This window comes from Papaver somniferum, chromosome 3 (genome assembly GCF_003573695.1).
Source record: "Papaver somniferum cultivar HN1 chromosome 3, ASM357369v1, whole genome shotgun sequence".
NCBI lineage: Eukaryota > Viridiplantae > Streptophyta > Magnoliopsida > Ranunculales > Papaveraceae > Papaver > Papaver somniferum.
This window is the reverse complement of record NC_039360.1, coordinates 198152226-198171065: the sequence shown is the minus strand read 5'-3', so window position 1 is coordinate 198171065 and position 18840 is coordinate 198152226. Positions and strand designations below refer to the sequence as shown.

The following is an 18840-nucleotide window of genomic DNA, read 5'->3' as shown; positions in this document are numbered from 1 at the left end:
ACATGTGCAACACGTTTTTAGGAAAAGGGGAACCGATCCTATGGACATGTGCAACACATGTAAGTTAGATACCATATATATATGGGGAATCGATCCTAGTACCTAGTCAACCGAATTTTGGAAAGCTAGTGTGATTATGCACAGTACTCACATGGAGGTAAAACCGAAACTTATTTTGGTAGAACCGTTAAACTCATGATTTGTGATTGAACGTTCTTGATCAATCGCATAGTTCTTGAAAGTCATAGGAACTAATTCTAAACTTGTTTGGAAGTGTGGAAAATCGATTTCAAGGTTTTAAGTATGAAAGAGGACTTGCAAAGTAAGGATGTCGACTCACTTTGAACACAAGAAGTAATGTTTATCTTTAATTGTTCAAAGTTATTCCTTAATAGCTACAGGAAGAAAATCCCAGGATCCAAACATAAAAAAGTTAAGAATCTTTTAATTAAGGTCTTAATTTTATTTTAGGAAAATGAGAATTAGCAATGTGCATTTACTAGTTAAAGATTTTCCAAAGAGATTTTTGGTCATTATTTTGGACAGAGCATTTCCAGGAATTGTGGAAACCGAATTTGGAATTATATTGCATATCTTGAGAATATTTTAGGTTTTGGAAATTCCTTGGTGTCCAAACTTCCTTGTCTATAAATACTTGAAGTTCGCATTTCTAGCAAACTAATGCTTTCCTATAGCAAACTTCTTCGGTTTTGTTGTTACTGGTGAAGCCGCCTATTCGGAGAGGAGAGTAACCTAATTAGGCGAAATCTCTTACGGCCGCTCAGTTTAAGTCTTCTTTGGAATTGAGAATCTCTATTAGTACCGTTGGTGGGAAACTAGATAATTGCGGTTTATCTTGTGTTTTCGATTGATTTGATTGACTAACGGTGGCTGAACTTTGATTGCACCTAGTTTGTTTTTGTTTGAGAATATTTTATTCTGATATAAGATTCACTCAAACTAGATCGAAGTTTCGACATGGATCTTTAGACTATTGTTAGTGCTAAGTAAGATCTTGTGATAATACATTGTTACAGACTCCGTTCTGTGCGTGATTGATCACAAGAGATTCAAGTTGTTGTGCGCAAGTGTTTATTGAAGATCTAAGAAGATTTGAAGACAAAGAAGATATTGAAGATTTTTGATTTGGGGTTCATAATCTTTGGTGTGCACAATACTTGTTTCGGTATAAGAGGATCCAACTATAATCGGTTTATCCGTGTGGTAGATTGGATTGATTAGTTGTTTAGATCGGCATCAATATAATTCTTTGTGATTAAAAGTATTGATTGCAAAATCTTAATAATTACTTCGGTAGTTGAGAATAAGATAGATCTAAGAACACGACGAAGGAGTTTATTTGAGATAAACAGAAGAGCCTTTGTCGAACTCACATCACTTGGTTGAAGAGAGTTGATACCAAACATATTTGTTGTTCCTTTAATGTTTGGAATACGAACTAAAGGAATTGTTCCAAGTATGTGACTTATTCATAAGTTGGAGGCGTGGGAATACAGACGTAACTAGGTGAACTATAGGTTTAGTTGATTGGTCTCAACTATACGAAGTTAATTTAATTTTGTATAGCGGCTTAATCCTTAGAGTATTTAATTCTGGACAAGGTCCCAGAGTTTTTTCTGCATTTGCGGTTTCCTCGTTAACAAAATCTTGTTGTGTCATTTGACTTATATTTCCACATTATAATTGTTTTATTATAATTAAAGTAAATTACACAAACGTTAATTCCTATTTACTTGATAAGCAATCCTATTGTGTTTGGTTAAGTCCGAATCTTGTCATCAAGTAAACATACTTCGTTGTTGTATTGTCTCGATCTCGTATCCATAGACGATCACACTAAGTGTGAACCGATTAGTTGCGTTGTCTCGACTCAGTCCATAGACAATCACTTTAGGAGAAAGTACTATAGGTAGGAAAAGTTTTAGCTTGAGGTATATTTGGGTACCCTCGCCTTTTCAATTGGTATCAGAGCAGGCAACCACGAAAGATCTAACAATCTGTGTTTGATGTGAACCAACCTATAAGACATGAGTCAAAAGAAAGTTAAGCGAGAGCGAAAACTTAAGAAGGACTCAGTTAACGTATCGCAAGACTTTGGAAGTTTTGATTTTAAAAAATGCTTAGAAGGGACATCCTCATCGAGTTCTACGAGATCAGTTGAAAATACTTCTGAATATTCTCAAGATGAGATTAAGTTAAGTCATGTACTGATGATCAAGGACCTCGAGTCTGAAAAATCTTCTGTAGGAGATGAAAAGGTTGATCATGTGAGTGTAAAAACTTCTGAGCTGCAAGAGTTAAAAGAATCTTTTGACTCTTGTGCAATTGAACTCACTCTTGGGATAAAAAGAGAAGGAAAACTTCTAGAAGAATTAGGTTTTTTGCAAGATGAAAATGAACAACTTTTTCATGATCTTTCCTCCTTAAAAGAGGAATTAGATTCTCTCAAGAATACATCTTCCTTGGAGATTCAATCCTTGGAAGAGAAACTTGTTGAATCTAAAGCAAGGATTGACTATCAACAAAAGAGTTTTTAAGAGAAGCAAGGTACATATCTCTCACGAGAAAATACCTTGAGGCTGAGCTAGCTGGTGCTCTTGATAAAATCAAGACGTTGGAAGAAGCAAATTTGGAACTGAAAAAATCCAATGAAATCTCAAATAAGTTAACCTCAATGCTAGAAGCAAGTAGAAATCATCGTGATACACGAGGATTTGGATATAAGGGAATAAATGCTTCAAATATTAGCAAAGAGGTAAAATTTGTTAAAGCTACAAATTCTTCTCAACCAGAGGCTTCAACTGATGTCAAAGACGTTCATATTTCTTGTAAAAAAGAAAAGTTTGTCAATCCTAAGAATAGTGTTCGACCAGCAGTAATCAAAGAAGGAATTTCTGCCAATGTCAAGAAAGCAACAACGTTGAACAAAAATAAGAAGAAGAAGAAAACTCATCGAGCTCCAATGCAAGAGGATCCACAAAAAAGTAACATTAAAACTCATACTTCGTATATTTATACTAAGCATTGTTATTATTATGGTAATAAAGGGCACTTGCAATGGGGATGCAAAGTTCGTAAGATGCAAGATGCACTTTTTATTGTATCAAACGAATTGGCTAAGTTTTCTCCTCATAAGAACTCAGATCGGTATTGTCCTAAGTTTAGGCAAAAGAATTATTATAATGATAGTTCAAATTTTGCATATCACTCGACAAGTTCATTTCACAAAAGACCCAATTATAGAGAGAGATATGGTTTTTTAAATGCAAAAACAAGATCTGATGTTCCAAATTGGATAAAGGGTATTTCGCAAAATATTCAAAAGGACAATGATCCTAATGGTATGAAGGAGAAAGCTTCTCCTGCGAAACCCAACTCTAAATGGGTCCCGAAGTCCGCACAGCCAATAAGGGACCAAAAGTTAGTCACAAGAATGACTCTCATCTGTTAATTGTTGGTGACAATAATTACAAGAGTCTTCTTGAAAGGCTAAAGAAAGACATTATGTCTGAAATCTCTTATACTAGTAAAGGTTGTGATAATGACACTCTTCATCACAAGTAAAAGAAGAAAAACAAGAGATGGAACAAGAGAAAACAAACCAAGCAAGAGGTCATAATTATGATTCTGTCTTAGTCACTCGTGACGAACAAGACAAGAATCAACTCAACACATCTTAGTTGTGTTAGAATGTGCATACTCACCTTGGTGCTCAATTGTTTTTTGAAAGGTGACGAAGCACATGAAACTGAGCACATGATCTCTCGGTTATTATATGACTAGTTAACATCTTTAGGAGATTTCTTTCTTCTATACTCATATTTTCTCTCTCTATATTTGAGGTTTTGATAGAAACGGTAATTGTGAGTTTATGATGTTGATATCTACTGATCATATATGTGTATCTCTTGTTTTTACGGTTAAGACGATCCAAAAATCACTGAATTCGGACATCATATGCAAAAGTTATGTCCAAAACAGTTTGGTGTTGTGATCCGTCACAAGTAACACTTGGGGTACCGATCCTAGTGATAGGTGCAATATGTGGAACCGATCCTAGTGAGAGGTCCTCATACGAAGAAGTGTAAAACTATTTTGCCCATAACTTCTTCGTCCGAACTCGGAATGACCTCATTCTTTTTGCGTTGTTTTCGCAATTCAATTCCCTACAAGATAGAGGTAATTGCAATACTTGATTCTTTATTTAATATTTACGGGGTATTGCATTTATGTTTATGGGATGTTTGATTTCGGTTTTCTAACCTTGATATTCGATCTCATAATGTTGTGAACTCTTATGGTTTGGGTGACTTTTTGATTTAGCAGGATTAAGTTCTAACCCATGTTGGTAGGCTTTATCAAAGGATCATGAGGGGTTATGATAGAAACAATATGTGAAAAAGTCACAATATGTTGAATCGGTTTTGGTTTAGCATAAAAGCATATGTGTTTCGATGGTTTTCAACTTTTGCTTGCAATAGTTAAAAACCGGTTTTCAACCTTTCTCTGGTAAAGGTTGGTTGTTGTTATTCTTTTTTTTCATAAGGATGACAACATAATGATATTTAGATATCAATTCTCCCTAGACGAAGATGCAAACATATTGGAGAAGAGGATGCGAAATTTGAGGTAACAATGTTGTCAGTTAATTGTTTTCCTTTTTAAGAAATGCCTGATTTTTATTTCATATATATTTTGCTTTTGCTTAACAAAATTTCGGTACAATTGATGTTTTTATTCTATTATGTGTGTATGGATGTGTATGTAATTCAATTGTTTCCGGTTAAGAAAAACTATTGTTATCTTGCTTTATTATGTGGTATCAATCGTTTAGGCTTACAAAATTTAGGTGCAATTGCGGTACTATAATGTCTATGTTGTTTCAATTGCTTCCGGTTGAGGTGAATAATTATGCAAGTTGATTTATTTTGGTTTGTATGAATTATTTATGGCTTAACGAAAGAAAAGGTTTACGGGATGGATTGTTTAGTCCAATTTGATTCCGGAAAGAGAAACTAAGTTTATTTTAATCTTAGTTAGACTTATCGAAGTGGAGGTTTCGGTTATTCAAATCTAATCGAATGCCTTAACAATAAATGCTAGTTAACTAACCTATTACTTGTCTTGTTTGAAATTTAAAGGTCTAAGTTATATGGATAACTAGAACTTGATGAGAAAAATAGAGTTATTTTTATTTTGGTCTTATCGAACGAAGCGGTGGTATTTGTATAATCGGTTTAGCAAAGGAACTAAGGTGCTTGGTTGATTTTTGGTTTGCTAAACTAAATTGGGAAAATTTCTTCCGGCAATTATTTCCTTGATAACATATCAAAACAAATTACTTTGTAGTTTCGGTTTTGATATTGGTTATCAAAAATGGTGTGTGGAACCCTATTAATTGGTATAACAAATACATGCGGATTGATGAAATCTACCTATCTCACCTTTAGAGGGAGTATTAGCTTTGTTATTATAATATCAACAACGACATTTAAGGATTGAATGTATACAGGTTATTGTGTTGTTGAATTCGGGAATCAAGCGTATGTGTAATGAATTCTTGTAATTTGTTTATCCATATGATTGTAAGAGTTTTGTCACTAAAATTGACAAAGGGAGAGATTGTTAGAGCATAGCTCAATTGAACCCACCAAGCGTTGGTATGTCAAGTTTGGTTGTCATATTTTAGTGAATCAAAACTCATTGAAGAGTCGCTTGATTATGTACTAGAGTCAACTTTGTATAGGTTAGCTTGAAAGTATTAGGTTTGAGACATTACAAGTATTGCGAAGACTTGAAGAAGTGAAGAGGTAAGAAGCTAAAACGACAACATCATCCTTCCACTTGAGTTTAGTGATATTTGACTTAAACTGTTTCATTCCCCAACATATCTTTCAAGTCGTGCATATTGAAAACAAAACTGCGAAGCATGAACACTCTAGATAGACATAGTATTAAGTGTTAGAGCATTGCTCGGTCAAACTCGCATGAATTGCTATCTCAAGCATGTTTGTCAATGTTAGTGATCAAAACTATAAGTCTTGATTTCTAGTCTATTATAGCTAAGTCTCGGACTAGGATAGAAGTGTAGTTGAGATCAAGGAATTCATGGCTATTCATCATATAAGTAGAAGAACTACTCAAGGAACCGGTGGAACTTCTCGACAAAAAGGTATGTGAAGACTTGAGACAAGAAGTCTATCTACTTTATCTCCTACTCTTTGAGACAAGAAGTCGTATGCTATATATATATAGACTTGGATTATACACATTTGGTATTTCGAGCCGAGTATACCTCGCCTATCTATATCTCGAAATATGTGTTGGTAAGATTTTCGCTTCGATCAAGTTTATCTTTACCATGTGACGGAAGTCATAATATGTTTCAATCATCTTGAAAATGCTTTGACGATAAATGGTGTAACAACTATATAAAGTCTTCTAAGAATGTTTCAATGATTGAAATGAGAGTTTAGATTACATAACCAATGGTGGACATAAGCATTGATGTGGAAACACATTTATGTATAAGTCATATTCCTTGAACCAAAGTTTGCGAACTTTGTTGATCAAGAGAACCGGAAGAATGGCATGAGCCAAGTCCGCGAACTCAGTCCGCTAACTGCCGAAGTTCTCAAACCCGAGAATTTCTGCTGGAGTTGACAAACTACTTGCGTGAATCTAAGTCCGAAAACCGGTAAAGTTCTCAAACCCGAGAATTTCTGCTGGAGTTCTTAAACTCTGCACGGTAACTTATGTCCGCGAACCTAGTCTGCGAACTTGAGAAGGTTATATATCTGAAGATGATTTCTGAACTTAAACTTAAAAAGACTAAGGAATGCAGTTTGCAAACCGTGGCTATAAAAGTTCATGAACCGATTCAAGTGAATCAAATCATCTTTGCTTCAATTGTGTCTTGTGTAGTACATGAGATTTCCTTGCAATTGAACAACTCTCTAACTAGTTCATTTGAAATTATTTGAACTAGTTATGGTGAAGAAGAACGTGGTTAATATGGAATGCTCATATGGGTAACCTTTTGGTTAACTATTGTTGAACCAACAAGTGCATACGTTTGGGTACGATTAACAAACCTAGAAGCGTGCATTATCAAGTGTGTGTAACAAGCTAAGTTTTCAATCTAACGTTTGAGAAATATTAGCTTGAATTTAAATCAGGTTTTCATCTAACGGTGGATATTGATTGCTTTGTTACTAAGGTAACTTAATTGCAAACCCTGATTTGAAAGACTATATAAGGGGGACATCTAGTATTGTGCAAAACTAATCCCCACACCTCACGTGTGATACTAGTTTGCATACTAGAGTCGGTTCTTCTTTAACCTTTGGTTTTATTCTTCTAAAACCAGGTTAACGACTTAAAGACTTCATTGGGATTGTGAATCCAGACCGATACTACTTTTATCGTAGTTGTTTGATCTGATGTTGCATCTTCTATCGTACGAGTACAATCAGATTGATTGGCTTGAGATTGATATATCTGATATGAAAGATATAAAAAGTAATCACAAACATCTTCGCCTCATTATTTGAGATTCCGCAACGTCTTATTTCGCTACCATACGATTAAGATTGTTGTGAGGTGATTGATAACTCTAGGATGTTCTTCGGGAATATAAGACCGGATTATCAATCGGTTCCTGTTCACCTTGATTATTATCAAAATACGGAACAAAACCTTTAGGGTTTATCTGTGGGAGACAGATTGATCTTTTGATAGACTTGTTTGTGGGAGACAGATTTGTTTATTGTCAAAGCCTGCGATTTTGGGTAGTTGTGGGTGAGATCATCTAAGGGAATCAAGTGCGCAGTATCCTGCTGGGATCAGAGGCATAGGGAGTACAACTGTACCTTGGATCAGTGGGAGACTGATTGGGGTTCAACTACAGTCCATTCCAAAGTTAGCTTGGAGTAGGCTAGTGTCTGTAGCGGCTTAATACAGTGTGTGTTCAATCTGGACTAGGTCCTGGGGTTTTTCTGCATTTGTTGTTTCCTCGTTAACAAAATTTCTGGTGTCTGTGTTATTTCAATTTCCGCATTATATTGTTTTATCTTTGTAATTGGAATAATACAGGTTGTGCGTTAGATCATCAATTAGAGTAATATAACCTTTGGTTGTTGATTGTCATTGATTGATCCTTGTATATTGGTCTTTGGTACCAACCAAGTTATTCCTTGTGTTTGATTAAAGACTCGCTGATTTCTATTAGCTCGAGTAAATCAAAACAAATTAACTCCTTGAGATAACTAGATTGAGTCTGACTGTCTAGTTGATTCTCTAGAAAGTATTTCGGAGTTAGTCCATACATATTGCTAAGCGAAATATTGGATGGTGTTGTTAGACCCCTGCTTTTTCGTTAAGGAATACAATACGAGGTTTATTTCTTAACCATTAAACTTTATAGATAAGACATCGACGTAATTGTTTAAATGCTATTGTGATTATCCATGGGTATGAGGTGAGGATTTCATCCTAGGAAACAATGTTTTACATGTTGTTTGAGGGTGAAAACGATTTATGTTGTTTTTGGTAATTTCGTGTGTGTGGATGAGAAACGAGTCTAGACCCTAAACAATGTACTGCACGGGAGTACTTTTGATTGGAGAGATCAATCTGTACAAATCTGGCCTAAACCAAGAAATGGCCGTTCCAGGTTTGCTTCGGTCACAAAGTGAAGGTGAAGGGTTGGTCTTAGGGAAGGAAGCGAAGAAACTGTAGAGACCAGAATCGTTGATTCTGAAAGTGTGGTTGTTTGTGACTTGTATCAGAAAGTAGAACTGGATAGCTGAAAGAAAAGCTATCAGGTGATTTTTGGATACTTTGTTGTTGTCTTGACCAAAAATTGTTGTCTGGTGGAAAATAGGTGAAACCTATTTATACAAGTCGTAATAAAACGTACCCTGGTCTCGTAGAAAGTGGAAACGATTGAGTACTGGAAGAGTGGAGTCACGTGTAACGTCGGGAATTATGTTTCCATAATGAAGGATCCGTTTACACCATTACTTCTTGCCATTACTAACCGCCCCGCTTTATGACACTTTCTTGTAACGGGCGTATTGCACGCCGCACATTGTAAACCTCCAGACCAATACCCTTATGAGTATCCCCAGTTTGTGACATGTTTGATGTCTCGAGTGTTTTCGTGGAAAACATGTAGCACTTTGCTACGTGTGGCAAGTTAAAATCAAGAGGCTTGCCGCAGAAAAATAGCATGTGATGCTAGTAGGCTTATTTTGGTTGGTCGCCTAAAAACTTGCCACACGTCTGTCAGTTCGGTGGCGAACTTTGATGGCTGAGAACGCATCTCATGAGGAAGGGTAGCCGTTGATTATGTCTACTTTGTATTGGCGCCTGATAATGGCGCAGTGGCGTTTGGTGTACGCCAGTGGCAATGCAGCATGGCTGGCATGGCTCGTGCATGCCAGTGGCACGATGGTGCAAGTGGCGCCTGGCGTATCCATGGCCACTAGATTTAGGCGGCTGGTCGCCTAAAACTTGCACAAGCCTTCCAGCTCGGTGGCGAACTCGGATTCCTGAGATTGCATCCCATGAGGAAGGGTAGCCGTTGATTATGGCTACCTTCTGTCAGCGCCTGGCATCTTTGTCTAAATTAGGGTTTGGCATGCCGAAACCCTAATTAGCGCATGAGGAATGCGGCATGTGGCATGTGGTCGTGGATGGCTGAGATAATTGGCCCAAATTCAATATAAACCATTTAAGTTGGATATCCAAGTTGGATTGCTGAGATGATTCACATAAATTTGTGTTAACTCATGAAATTTCATAATCAGAAAATTCAGATGTGGGACCCTCACTAAAATCGTTGTAGAGTTCTCGTACGAACTCGGATTTTGATGGTCCGGCCTCCATTCTGATTGAAAAAGAATTTCCTATCTCCCACGCTGGAATATTCAGGTTTTGAGCTCGTTTAGGAGGTGAAAACATCCCGACAGTAAAACTCAGGAAGAATTCAGGAGAGATTCTGTCAGTTTTTCAGCTACAACCTAGCTCTCCTTTTGTGTTGTATATCTTAGCTCGTTACTCCGATTGATTTTAATTTTTAGTATGTTATGCTAAACATCCATACAAAACTTTTGGTATGTAACTCATACTAAAATTGTTTACCAAACGTTCCCAGTTGTTTGTACAATATTTGGGAAGCCAATTTGGCATGGTGACCACTTGACGCAATTCCACCTCTTTTAATATTGTGGAAGGTTTAGAGCAACCTGATTGGTCAGTAAAAGAGAGGTGTCCGGCCAAGTACGAGCGTGTCCACACTTCTGGTGTGCGTGGTAGGTTTAATGCGACCTGATTGGTCAATGGGGAATAGGGCCGGCAAGTATGGTCCCATCCACAACTCATGGGAGTATGGCAGGTTTAAAGCGACTTGATTGGTCGACAAAGGATTAAGGGCCGGTTGGATAGCATGGGGCGTAGCCAAGTGGCGCCGGCTGGCCTATGGCATGGCCACGCTTCCTCTCGTTGTTGCTCCTATTCCGCGGCTCCTTTGTTCTTTGCTTTCTGATTTTGGGTAGGACTTTGCACCTACTAATCCATGGTGGATCAATTGCTTAGTCTGAGATTGTTGCTACATGCACCAGTCTGGATAAATTTCATGTGAACATATTGAGTTGCTCAATAAATACGAGAGGCTGAACATTCATCACTTTACATGGCTCTGTTTCTTTGCGGAGTGACAACACATTAACTATGAGGTTTTACAATTTTAACCCTGAACTAAAAACTACCATCAACATTAAGTCCCCTGCTTAGCACGTAACAGTGGCATTATTGCGGTGTAAGCATGAGTTGGTGACATATGAGGATAAAAATCGGAAGGGAAGACATTAAGAGATTGCCAGGAAAATTCGACTAACCTTTGACAGGAGGCATGAGTAGTCTATGATCCTTGTGTTGGCATACTTCTGGCTTGGCCACAGGGTGTTGATGCCATGTAGTGTTGGTGTAGCGATCCTTGAATACAAAGATGAGTATTGAGGTGGTGGATACGTCAGCACTATAATGTATTGAGGCAGTATGCATGACAACACAATTGTGAGTGTTGAGGAATTTGTATGTCTTGACACTAAAAGGAGGATGTGTAAGGAAGTATGCCTGAAAACAGAGTAGTGAGTGTTAAGGAATTTACACGTCTCAACACGAATAGGAAAAGGTGTGTTGAGGCAGCATGCCTGGCAACACAGTAGTGAGTGTTGAGGAATTTACACGTCTCAACACTAAGAGGAAGGATGTGTTGAGGCAGCATGCCTGGCAACACAGTGGTGAGTATTGAGGAATTTACACGTCTCAACACTAAGAGAAAGGTGTATTGAGGCAGCATGCCTGGCAACACAATAGTAGTGTTAAGGAATTTGCACGTGTCAACAACAAGAGGAGGGTGTGTTGAGGAAGCATGCCTGGCAACACAGTAGTGAGTGTTGAGGAATTTGCACGTCTCAACACTAAGAGGAAGGATGTGTTGAGGCAGCATGCCTGGCAACACAATAATGGTGTTGAGGAATTTACACGTCTCAACACCAAGAGGAGGGTGTGTTGAGGCAGCATGTCTGGCAACACAGTAGTGAGTGTTGAAGAATTTGCACGTCTCAACACTAAGAGGAAGGATGTGTTGAGGCAGCATGCCTGGCAACACATTGGTGAGTGTTGAAGAATTTACACGTCTCAACACTAAGAGAAAGGATGTGTTGAGGTAACATGCCTGACAACATGCCTGGCAACACAGTGGTGAGTGTTTTGTAATTTACACGTCTCAACACTAAGAGAAAGGATGTGTTGAGGCAGCATGCCTGGCAACACAATAGTGGTGTTCAGGAATTTTCACGTCTCAACACTAAGAGGAGGGTGTGTTGAGGCAGCATGCCTGGCAACACAGTAGTGAGTGTTGAGGAATTTACACGTCTCAACACTAAAAGGAAGAATGTGTTGAAGAAGCATGCCTAACAACACAGTAGTGAGTGTTGAGGAATTCACATGTATCAACACTAAGAGTAAGGATGTGTTGAGGAAGCATGCCTAGCAACACAGTAGTGGTGTTGAGGAATTTGCACGTCTCAACACTAAGAGGAAGGATGTATTGAGGAAGCATGCCTAGCAACACAATAGTGGTGTTGAGGAATTTGCACGTCTCAACACTAAGATATTTTGAAATTTATTGAATGTGCCTAATCATTACACCGAATTCCCGGATTCGTAACAGCAATTCGTAACGGCTTTCTGGCCGTTACAAAATTACCGTTACGAAAAAATCGAGCAGGCTGCAGCCCTTACGAATTTTTTTATAGGCGTGCCAGCCACACGCCTGGTCACACCTGGATCGTAACACTTGCAATTTGTGTGTGTGTCATTCACACGCGTACTAATGTGTTTCCACCCAAGATGAGTAACACTAAGTATATTTCCACCTACGCGTGTGCCATTCACATGGGTGATTCCTTTCATCCCATGCCTTAGTGAGAATCGACAGATCGATTTTTTATTTCCCATTCCCATTTCTCTTCTCCTTTTCTGCTCCTGCCTCTAAACCCTAGTGAAACTTCATCTTCATCTTCAATAATCGACATCCAAGAAACATCACAGAAAGCTCTCAATCATCTTCAATCATCGACTTTTCTTCTCATTTTTCATTTATTTTCTCTCTCTTTTATCATCAGTTTTTCGATTTTAGGGTTTTTCATCGTTTTTTAGTCTAGTTTAGGATTTTGATTTCAGAGATCTGTACAAGTCTTTCATCATCTGTAGGGTTTTAGTTTTTTCGATTTGTCATGTATGATGATTTGAAGATGATTTGGTATCATTGAAGGAAGAATAAGATAACTCATTGACCCAATTAGGTTTTTTACACCATACAAATCGAGAGAAAAAGGCTTCAATAAAAATCATGGATCATCAAAATGGGTAAGTTCTTCAAATCCAAACATCATTTTTCAGTTTACTTCACATCTATGCTTTCAAATTTTGGTTTAATCGCAATATTGAAATTTAGGGTTTTTGTAAAACTGATTTCAGGGTTTTGAGAATTAGGGATTTTGTTTAAAACATGATATTTATTGGAATTAAACCAATAGAATTAGGTTCGGTTAGTTTAATTTTAGTTTGTCTCTGTTTTATCTCTGGGTTTTAGTTATCAATTGAAAATTTGGTTTTTATGTTGATTGTAGGAGCTGTAGCAGCTTCAGAGGAAGGTGGTTCTGTAGGGGTTGAGTAGATTCTGAAGCAGAGGCTATGAAGATGAATCTGACGAATTAAAATCAGAAAAGTGAATGATTAAGATGATGAAGAAGATGAGATTAGTGGAGAGGTTTGTTCTTTGAAACCTTTAAGAGTAATATTTCATTATTTCTTTGTAGTCATCTAAAATTATTAACATTTGTTCTAATTTAGGTTGTTTGATTTTACAGGAAGAAGATGAACATGAGCATAAGGAAAATCATCTTTAGTCCCCTTTTAATCCATGGTTTTGATTAAGATGCATGAGATTCCTGAGGGGTACCTTAGTAGCTTGACGTTATCAACAATTGCCTATGGTCTTGACAAAAAGGCCACCAATGTTGGAGAGAGGAATGCTTTTATCTTCGATCTAGGAGGTGGTACCTTTGATGTCACATCTGTGTAAGTATATTTTCCGGTGCTTTCTGCTCTTAGTCATTATAATGCTGGAGTGACCAAGATGTGTATGTCACAGTAAATGGAGCCTCCAAAACCCAAGACTAAGCAAGGTACTGTTGTGAACTACTGCAATGTACAATTTTATTTATTCCAACGTCTGTGTTAAATGACTTTCAGGATATTGGTGCAACAGTAGTTATCTGCCAATGAGGTTTTGATGAATCGGAACTTGCGTACTGTTAGATGGGTTGGTGGAGAAGAACTAGAGCTCATTGCAATAGCTACAGATTATTATGAACTCATCTCTTACTGATATATGGCATGTTGTCTTTGTCTCTGTAGGTGGAAGGATTATGCCAAGGTTCCAAGAACTGAAAAATTGGGAAAGGTACTCATTCTAGTACTCCTCTAGTTCGTTTAATGAAACAATACTTAGTTTTTACTGTTTAGGTTTTTATTTAACTTTAACTCGAGATGTTGCAAAAATAGTGAAGATTTGTTGTAGTTTTTTCAGTTGGAGAAATTCTCGTGTATTAACATTTTTATTCATTTAGGCTGGGTTAGTTAGAGAGAAATCTTTTGGTACGAGGGCGGTCACTATCATCACTTGTGATGGTAGGTTTTTGTGCTTTTCTTTTCTTTCCGTTTAAAAATCTTGCTTTTTAAGTGGTATTTAACTGTTGATTTTGATGAATTCTTAGGGTGGGACAGTAGTTTTACATTAAGCAAGTACTATGGGAGTCTTTCAACTATACTAGCCAGTTAAGTGATGTAGGTTGTGAGAAATAAATACGACGACGCGTGGTTATTATTAGAGATCACAAGTCAACCATATATCGGTTACCATAGCATGTGGGTTATAACTTTTATACATGACAAATGCGGGTGCAATTTCGAAAACGGCTCAGTAAGAATCATTATTGTGGCCCTTTTTACTGCTATTTCAGTGGGGACATTTGTTCTCACTGAAAATTTAATCATTCTATGACAATTTCCAGTGAAAAATTTAGTCCCTCGTTGGCATTGCTATTGGAACAGGACTTTGTGTAGTAAATTCAGTGGTGATTCTTCTGTTTTTTTATATGTGTAATCTATTCCAGTTTTTATTAGTAACATTGTCCTAGGATGAGACCAGTGCATTCTTCTTTTGCATGCACTGTAGTTGTTTATTTTTTCTTTTCCTAATTTATATTTTTTCATGCTACTTTTCAGGTTATGTTATATGTGAACATGGAGGTCAATGGCGTGCCCTTAAAGGTATTGGCATCCCCTTTACAATCTTACTCTTGAACTGTTGAACTAGTTAAATTTTAGTATTTTTGTGGGTTGATGTTATGAATTTGGCACATATTAACCAGCCAACTTGGGAGTTTAAAAGCTAATAATCTGCCAGAATATGGGTAGCTGGAGGAATTGATAATTACAATTTTGTTACGTGTTGTTATTGTGAACTCTTTTCAATGACAAGATGAAGTGCTGTAATGTGAAGTGTGAACTTCTTTATGCTCACATAGTCACATGTAGTATTTTTCCTCTCTTTTCCAGGCATTTGTCGACAGTGGAGCACAATCAACAATAATATCTAAAAGTTGTGTTGAACGTTGTGGGTAGGGTCCTTTATTTGCAAACAGAATGCATATATATTTATTAGAGCATCTTAGTATGACTTTTAGTCTGCTTGAAATGGTTTTTGTTTGGTCTATACGTTTCCCTTTGGTTTAATTTAACTGGCTTGGACTTGACTGGGGTTGATTTAGTTAAGTTTGAACCCACCGCTTGGATTGATAGATGATGTAAAGTATCACAAGTGATCACTGGATCTTTTATTTATTTATTAGAACATGAAACAGTTAGCTGTAACGTTTGATTCAAGAATAATCTTATAATCTGACGAATATCTGTGAGCTGAAGCTTCTCTTTATGTAGCTTCTTTGTTAAAATTGTAATATCTTTAATTGTATGACCTACTTACGGTTCATTCGATTTTCATCTGTTCCCTTGTATTAGTTAGTGTAATTGCTATCATGGATTCTCTTAGATTTAGACAATCTAATTCAATGCTTCTTTAGCACTGATATTTGGTTCACACCCTGAAACAAGTCTTGTTATTTTTGGAGCATCAATGGCTGGCTCTTGTATTGGTTTCCTTGTGCACAACAGGCATAGGGCATCCATATTTATGGGTGATACAGGGTCCCTGGCCCTAGGTGGGGCATTAGCTGCAATGGCAGCTTGTACAACAATGTCCCTTCCCTTGTTCTTTTCACCTGGAGTCTTCGTCATTGAAGCTTTGTCCCTAAATTATTGATTTTTTTCTTTTAGTTTTTGTTCGGTCCCTTTTTGTATGATATATTCCCAAAACAGTCCTCTTAATAATCATTAGCTGCAATGGCAGCTTGTACAACAATGTCCCTTCCCTTGTTCTTTTCACCTGGAGTCTTCGTCATTGAAGCTTTGTCCCTAAATTATTGATTTTTTTCTTTTAGTTTTTGTTCGGTCCCTTTTTGTATGATATATTCCCAAAACAGTCCTCTTAATAATCATTTTTTATACGTGATTTTAAACTTATTTGATATATTCCCATTAATTGAGCAGTGGAAGTGACACGTTGAATTTATGCTCCTCCATGAATCGGGAAACCGCTGCGCTATGGGATAGATTGAGGTATATATTTTATTTGTGAGCTTCTTCTAGTTTCTGTAAATTGACAATTTCTAGTATTATCCCATTTAGTCTTAGTCTTGATTATGTTAAATCAAGCAAATAGACAAGGGGAACGCTTTCTATGATTTCCAACTCAATACGAGACTTATCAAATCAACCATTGTGCATTTCCAAGTAAAAATCTCGGTTTTTACCTTCCATTTTGTCCCTGTATACATCGTTTGACTAAATTCTTCTGACATGATCAATACATACATTATGCATTGTTGATGTTAAGTAGCTCCTTATGCATCTGTCCATGTTAGACTTTTGATGTAGAATTGATGCAAGCTAATGGCCACTTTAGAATTTTTAATTATTTTTTGTAGTTGTCTACCTATTGTTGCATCTGTCCTTGACCAGTGCAAAAACTAGCACTTGAAACTAAGATTTAAAATTGTTTACGACATATGAGAATCCTATATGGTACACTAAAATCAAGGACATCATAACCAGCTAGGGTTTTTTGTTACCGTTCAGTGAACTTGTTCATATTTGCTGTAATTCTGAACAGTAGGTACTAGAAACCGCAAGAAAATCTATGATGAACAGACTCATTCATGGAAGCGTGTAGCTTTATTATTTGTTTAGTTTCCTGGTTGAAGTCTAGGTATTGATAGAAAAAATGTGCTTTCTATGATTATTACAGAAATAGTGGTCAATCTCAACCTCTTGAACTCTAAAATCTCAACAGTCTTTGTTTTTGATTCGTTTCTCCTGCAACCCCTTTCTTCTTTGCTTAGAAACCTAACAGATGTTATGTTTTATGTCAAGAAGACTCCCCTGATGAAGCACTTCGGATGTATGATGATGCTTGCCCCATCCTTGAAGAACATGAAAAGGAGCAAATCGCATTTGATCTATATCGTGTTGCTGCCAATGCTTATATACAACTTAAAAAGTAAGAAATGTGGTGTTTCTGTTATCTCTTTCGTATTGTCCTGTATGCGACTGTTATATGCTATCTCTAACCAACTGAATTTGGTTTATGCTGTTGCGTTTGCCGATTTTTCTTGTTTAACAACATCTCTGCTAAAATCGTTGTTAACAGTGTTTTGTGTCTGCAGATGAAGTACTGCATAGCTGTTTCTTTCTTGGAAGAGAGCCCCTGCAAGAGAAGTGTCCATGGATTGAAGATACGTAGCTGCTGTCTCTTTGGATTCCATTCGCTTCACTGATTCTGCTTGAAATGCAGCAGTATGTGGCATGAGAAGCCTGTTATGTAAGTCATGCTTCTGTGCGTATTAGTCTGCGACATGAGAAAACTTAGAAACAGGTCAGGAACCTAGGAAGTTTTTAAAGTTTTTGTGAACTACATTTTGGAACTTAGTGAGTTTCTATATATTCCCCTTAGAAATTTTGATACTTAGCAAAAACATTTGGTACTTAGAAAAATTTCAGTTCTTTTTTGATATGAATGTGATATGAGTTGATTGAAGATATTATTGTTGAATGTGAATGATGAATGGATTGAAAGGTGTATCCAGGATGTCTGGGATTCCGGCTGAAAATGAACTGCATGTCAATATTGACTGGCAGTATTTTTTTTTGCTGTTACAAAAATATTCGTAACGGTTGATAACTGTTTCAACATGCCACGTAGTAACGGCTTGAGCACGTTAAGGTGCCACGTAGTAACGGCTGGAGGATGCTGCGACCATGTTGTTACAAACAATTCGTAACGGCGTTCAGCTGTTACCACGTGTCATTTCGTAACGGTCCTCAGCTGCTACTAAAGCCGTTACAACCAAGAATTCGTAACGGCTGCATTGACGTTACAAAAAAAATGTAACACCCCTTTTTGAAACAGGAACGGCTTGATTTTACTAATCCCATAATTTGGTGTAGTGAATAGATATAAAACACTTAGTTTAAGGATAATTACTTAGCTCTGTCTCCGCTAGGCATGTCCTTCGCGCATGATTGGGATTTGGGTATTTTAGGCTCCCCCATGAGTGAGCAGCATCAGGCGTTAGTGATGACATCATGATGATGATGGGTTGATAGACGGATAAAAGTCCCCAGGTCTTTGATGGGATGAAACAAAAGGTGGACACAACTATGAACCTTGGATGGATGCGATCACGATCCTTGACAGGGACGAGTGTGGTGGCTACGGGCACGAATCTTGGAAGGAAGGAGTGTGGCAGCTACAACACGATCTTTGGCAGGAAGAAGTGGCGGTTGCGGCACTATCTTTGGAAGGAAGAAGTGGCGGCTGCAGAACGATCCTTGGAAGGAAGGAGGCGTTGAAGCGGCTTCGACTCTTGGAGAGGACGTTGAAGCTTATGGGGAAAAACGTTGAAGCTTCGGCTTCGGATCCTGGAGCAGCTTATGGAGAGAATGCTGAAGCGGAGCGGCTGCTGGAGAGAACGTTGAAGCGTAGCCGCTCCTGGAGAACGTTGAAGCGGAGCGACTTCTGGAGAGAACGTTGAAGCGTCTCATAGAGAAACGTCGAAGCGGCTC

The 18840-nt window shown here is 37.6% G+C and overlaps 1 protein-coding gene across 4 annotated transcripts; it reads left to right on the top strand.

Annotated features, from left to right (window-relative positions):
• Positions 1-12598: 12598 nt before the first annotated feature.
• LOC113362020 lies at positions 12599-17737 on the top strand. 4 transcript variants are annotated; one of them, XR_003365496.1, is made up of 11 exons: positions 12599-12960; positions 13224-13363; positions 13464-13674; positions 13849-13918; positions 14014-14059; positions 14226-14286; positions 14884-14928; positions 15217-15278; positions 16267-16335; positions 17152-17275; positions 17442-17737. XR_003365496.1 is itself a non-coding variant. In XM_026605045.1 (9 exons), the coding sequence occupies exons 3-8, from the start codon at positions 13517-13519 to the stop codon at positions 17159-17161; spliced, it is 390 nt and encodes a 129-aa protein (XP_026460830.1). In that variant the 5' UTR covers positions 12599-12960; positions 13224-13363; positions 13464-13516; the 3' UTR covers positions 17162-17275; positions 17426-17737. The 4 variants fall into 4 exon arrangements, 1 of the variants encoding a protein (XP_026460830.1); XR_003365497.1 differs by lacking the exon at positions 14226-14286; XR_003365495.1 differs by lacking the exon at positions 14226-14286 and having other exon boundaries at positions 13849-14059.
• The last annotated feature ends 1103 nt before the right edge of the window (positions 17738-18840 follow it).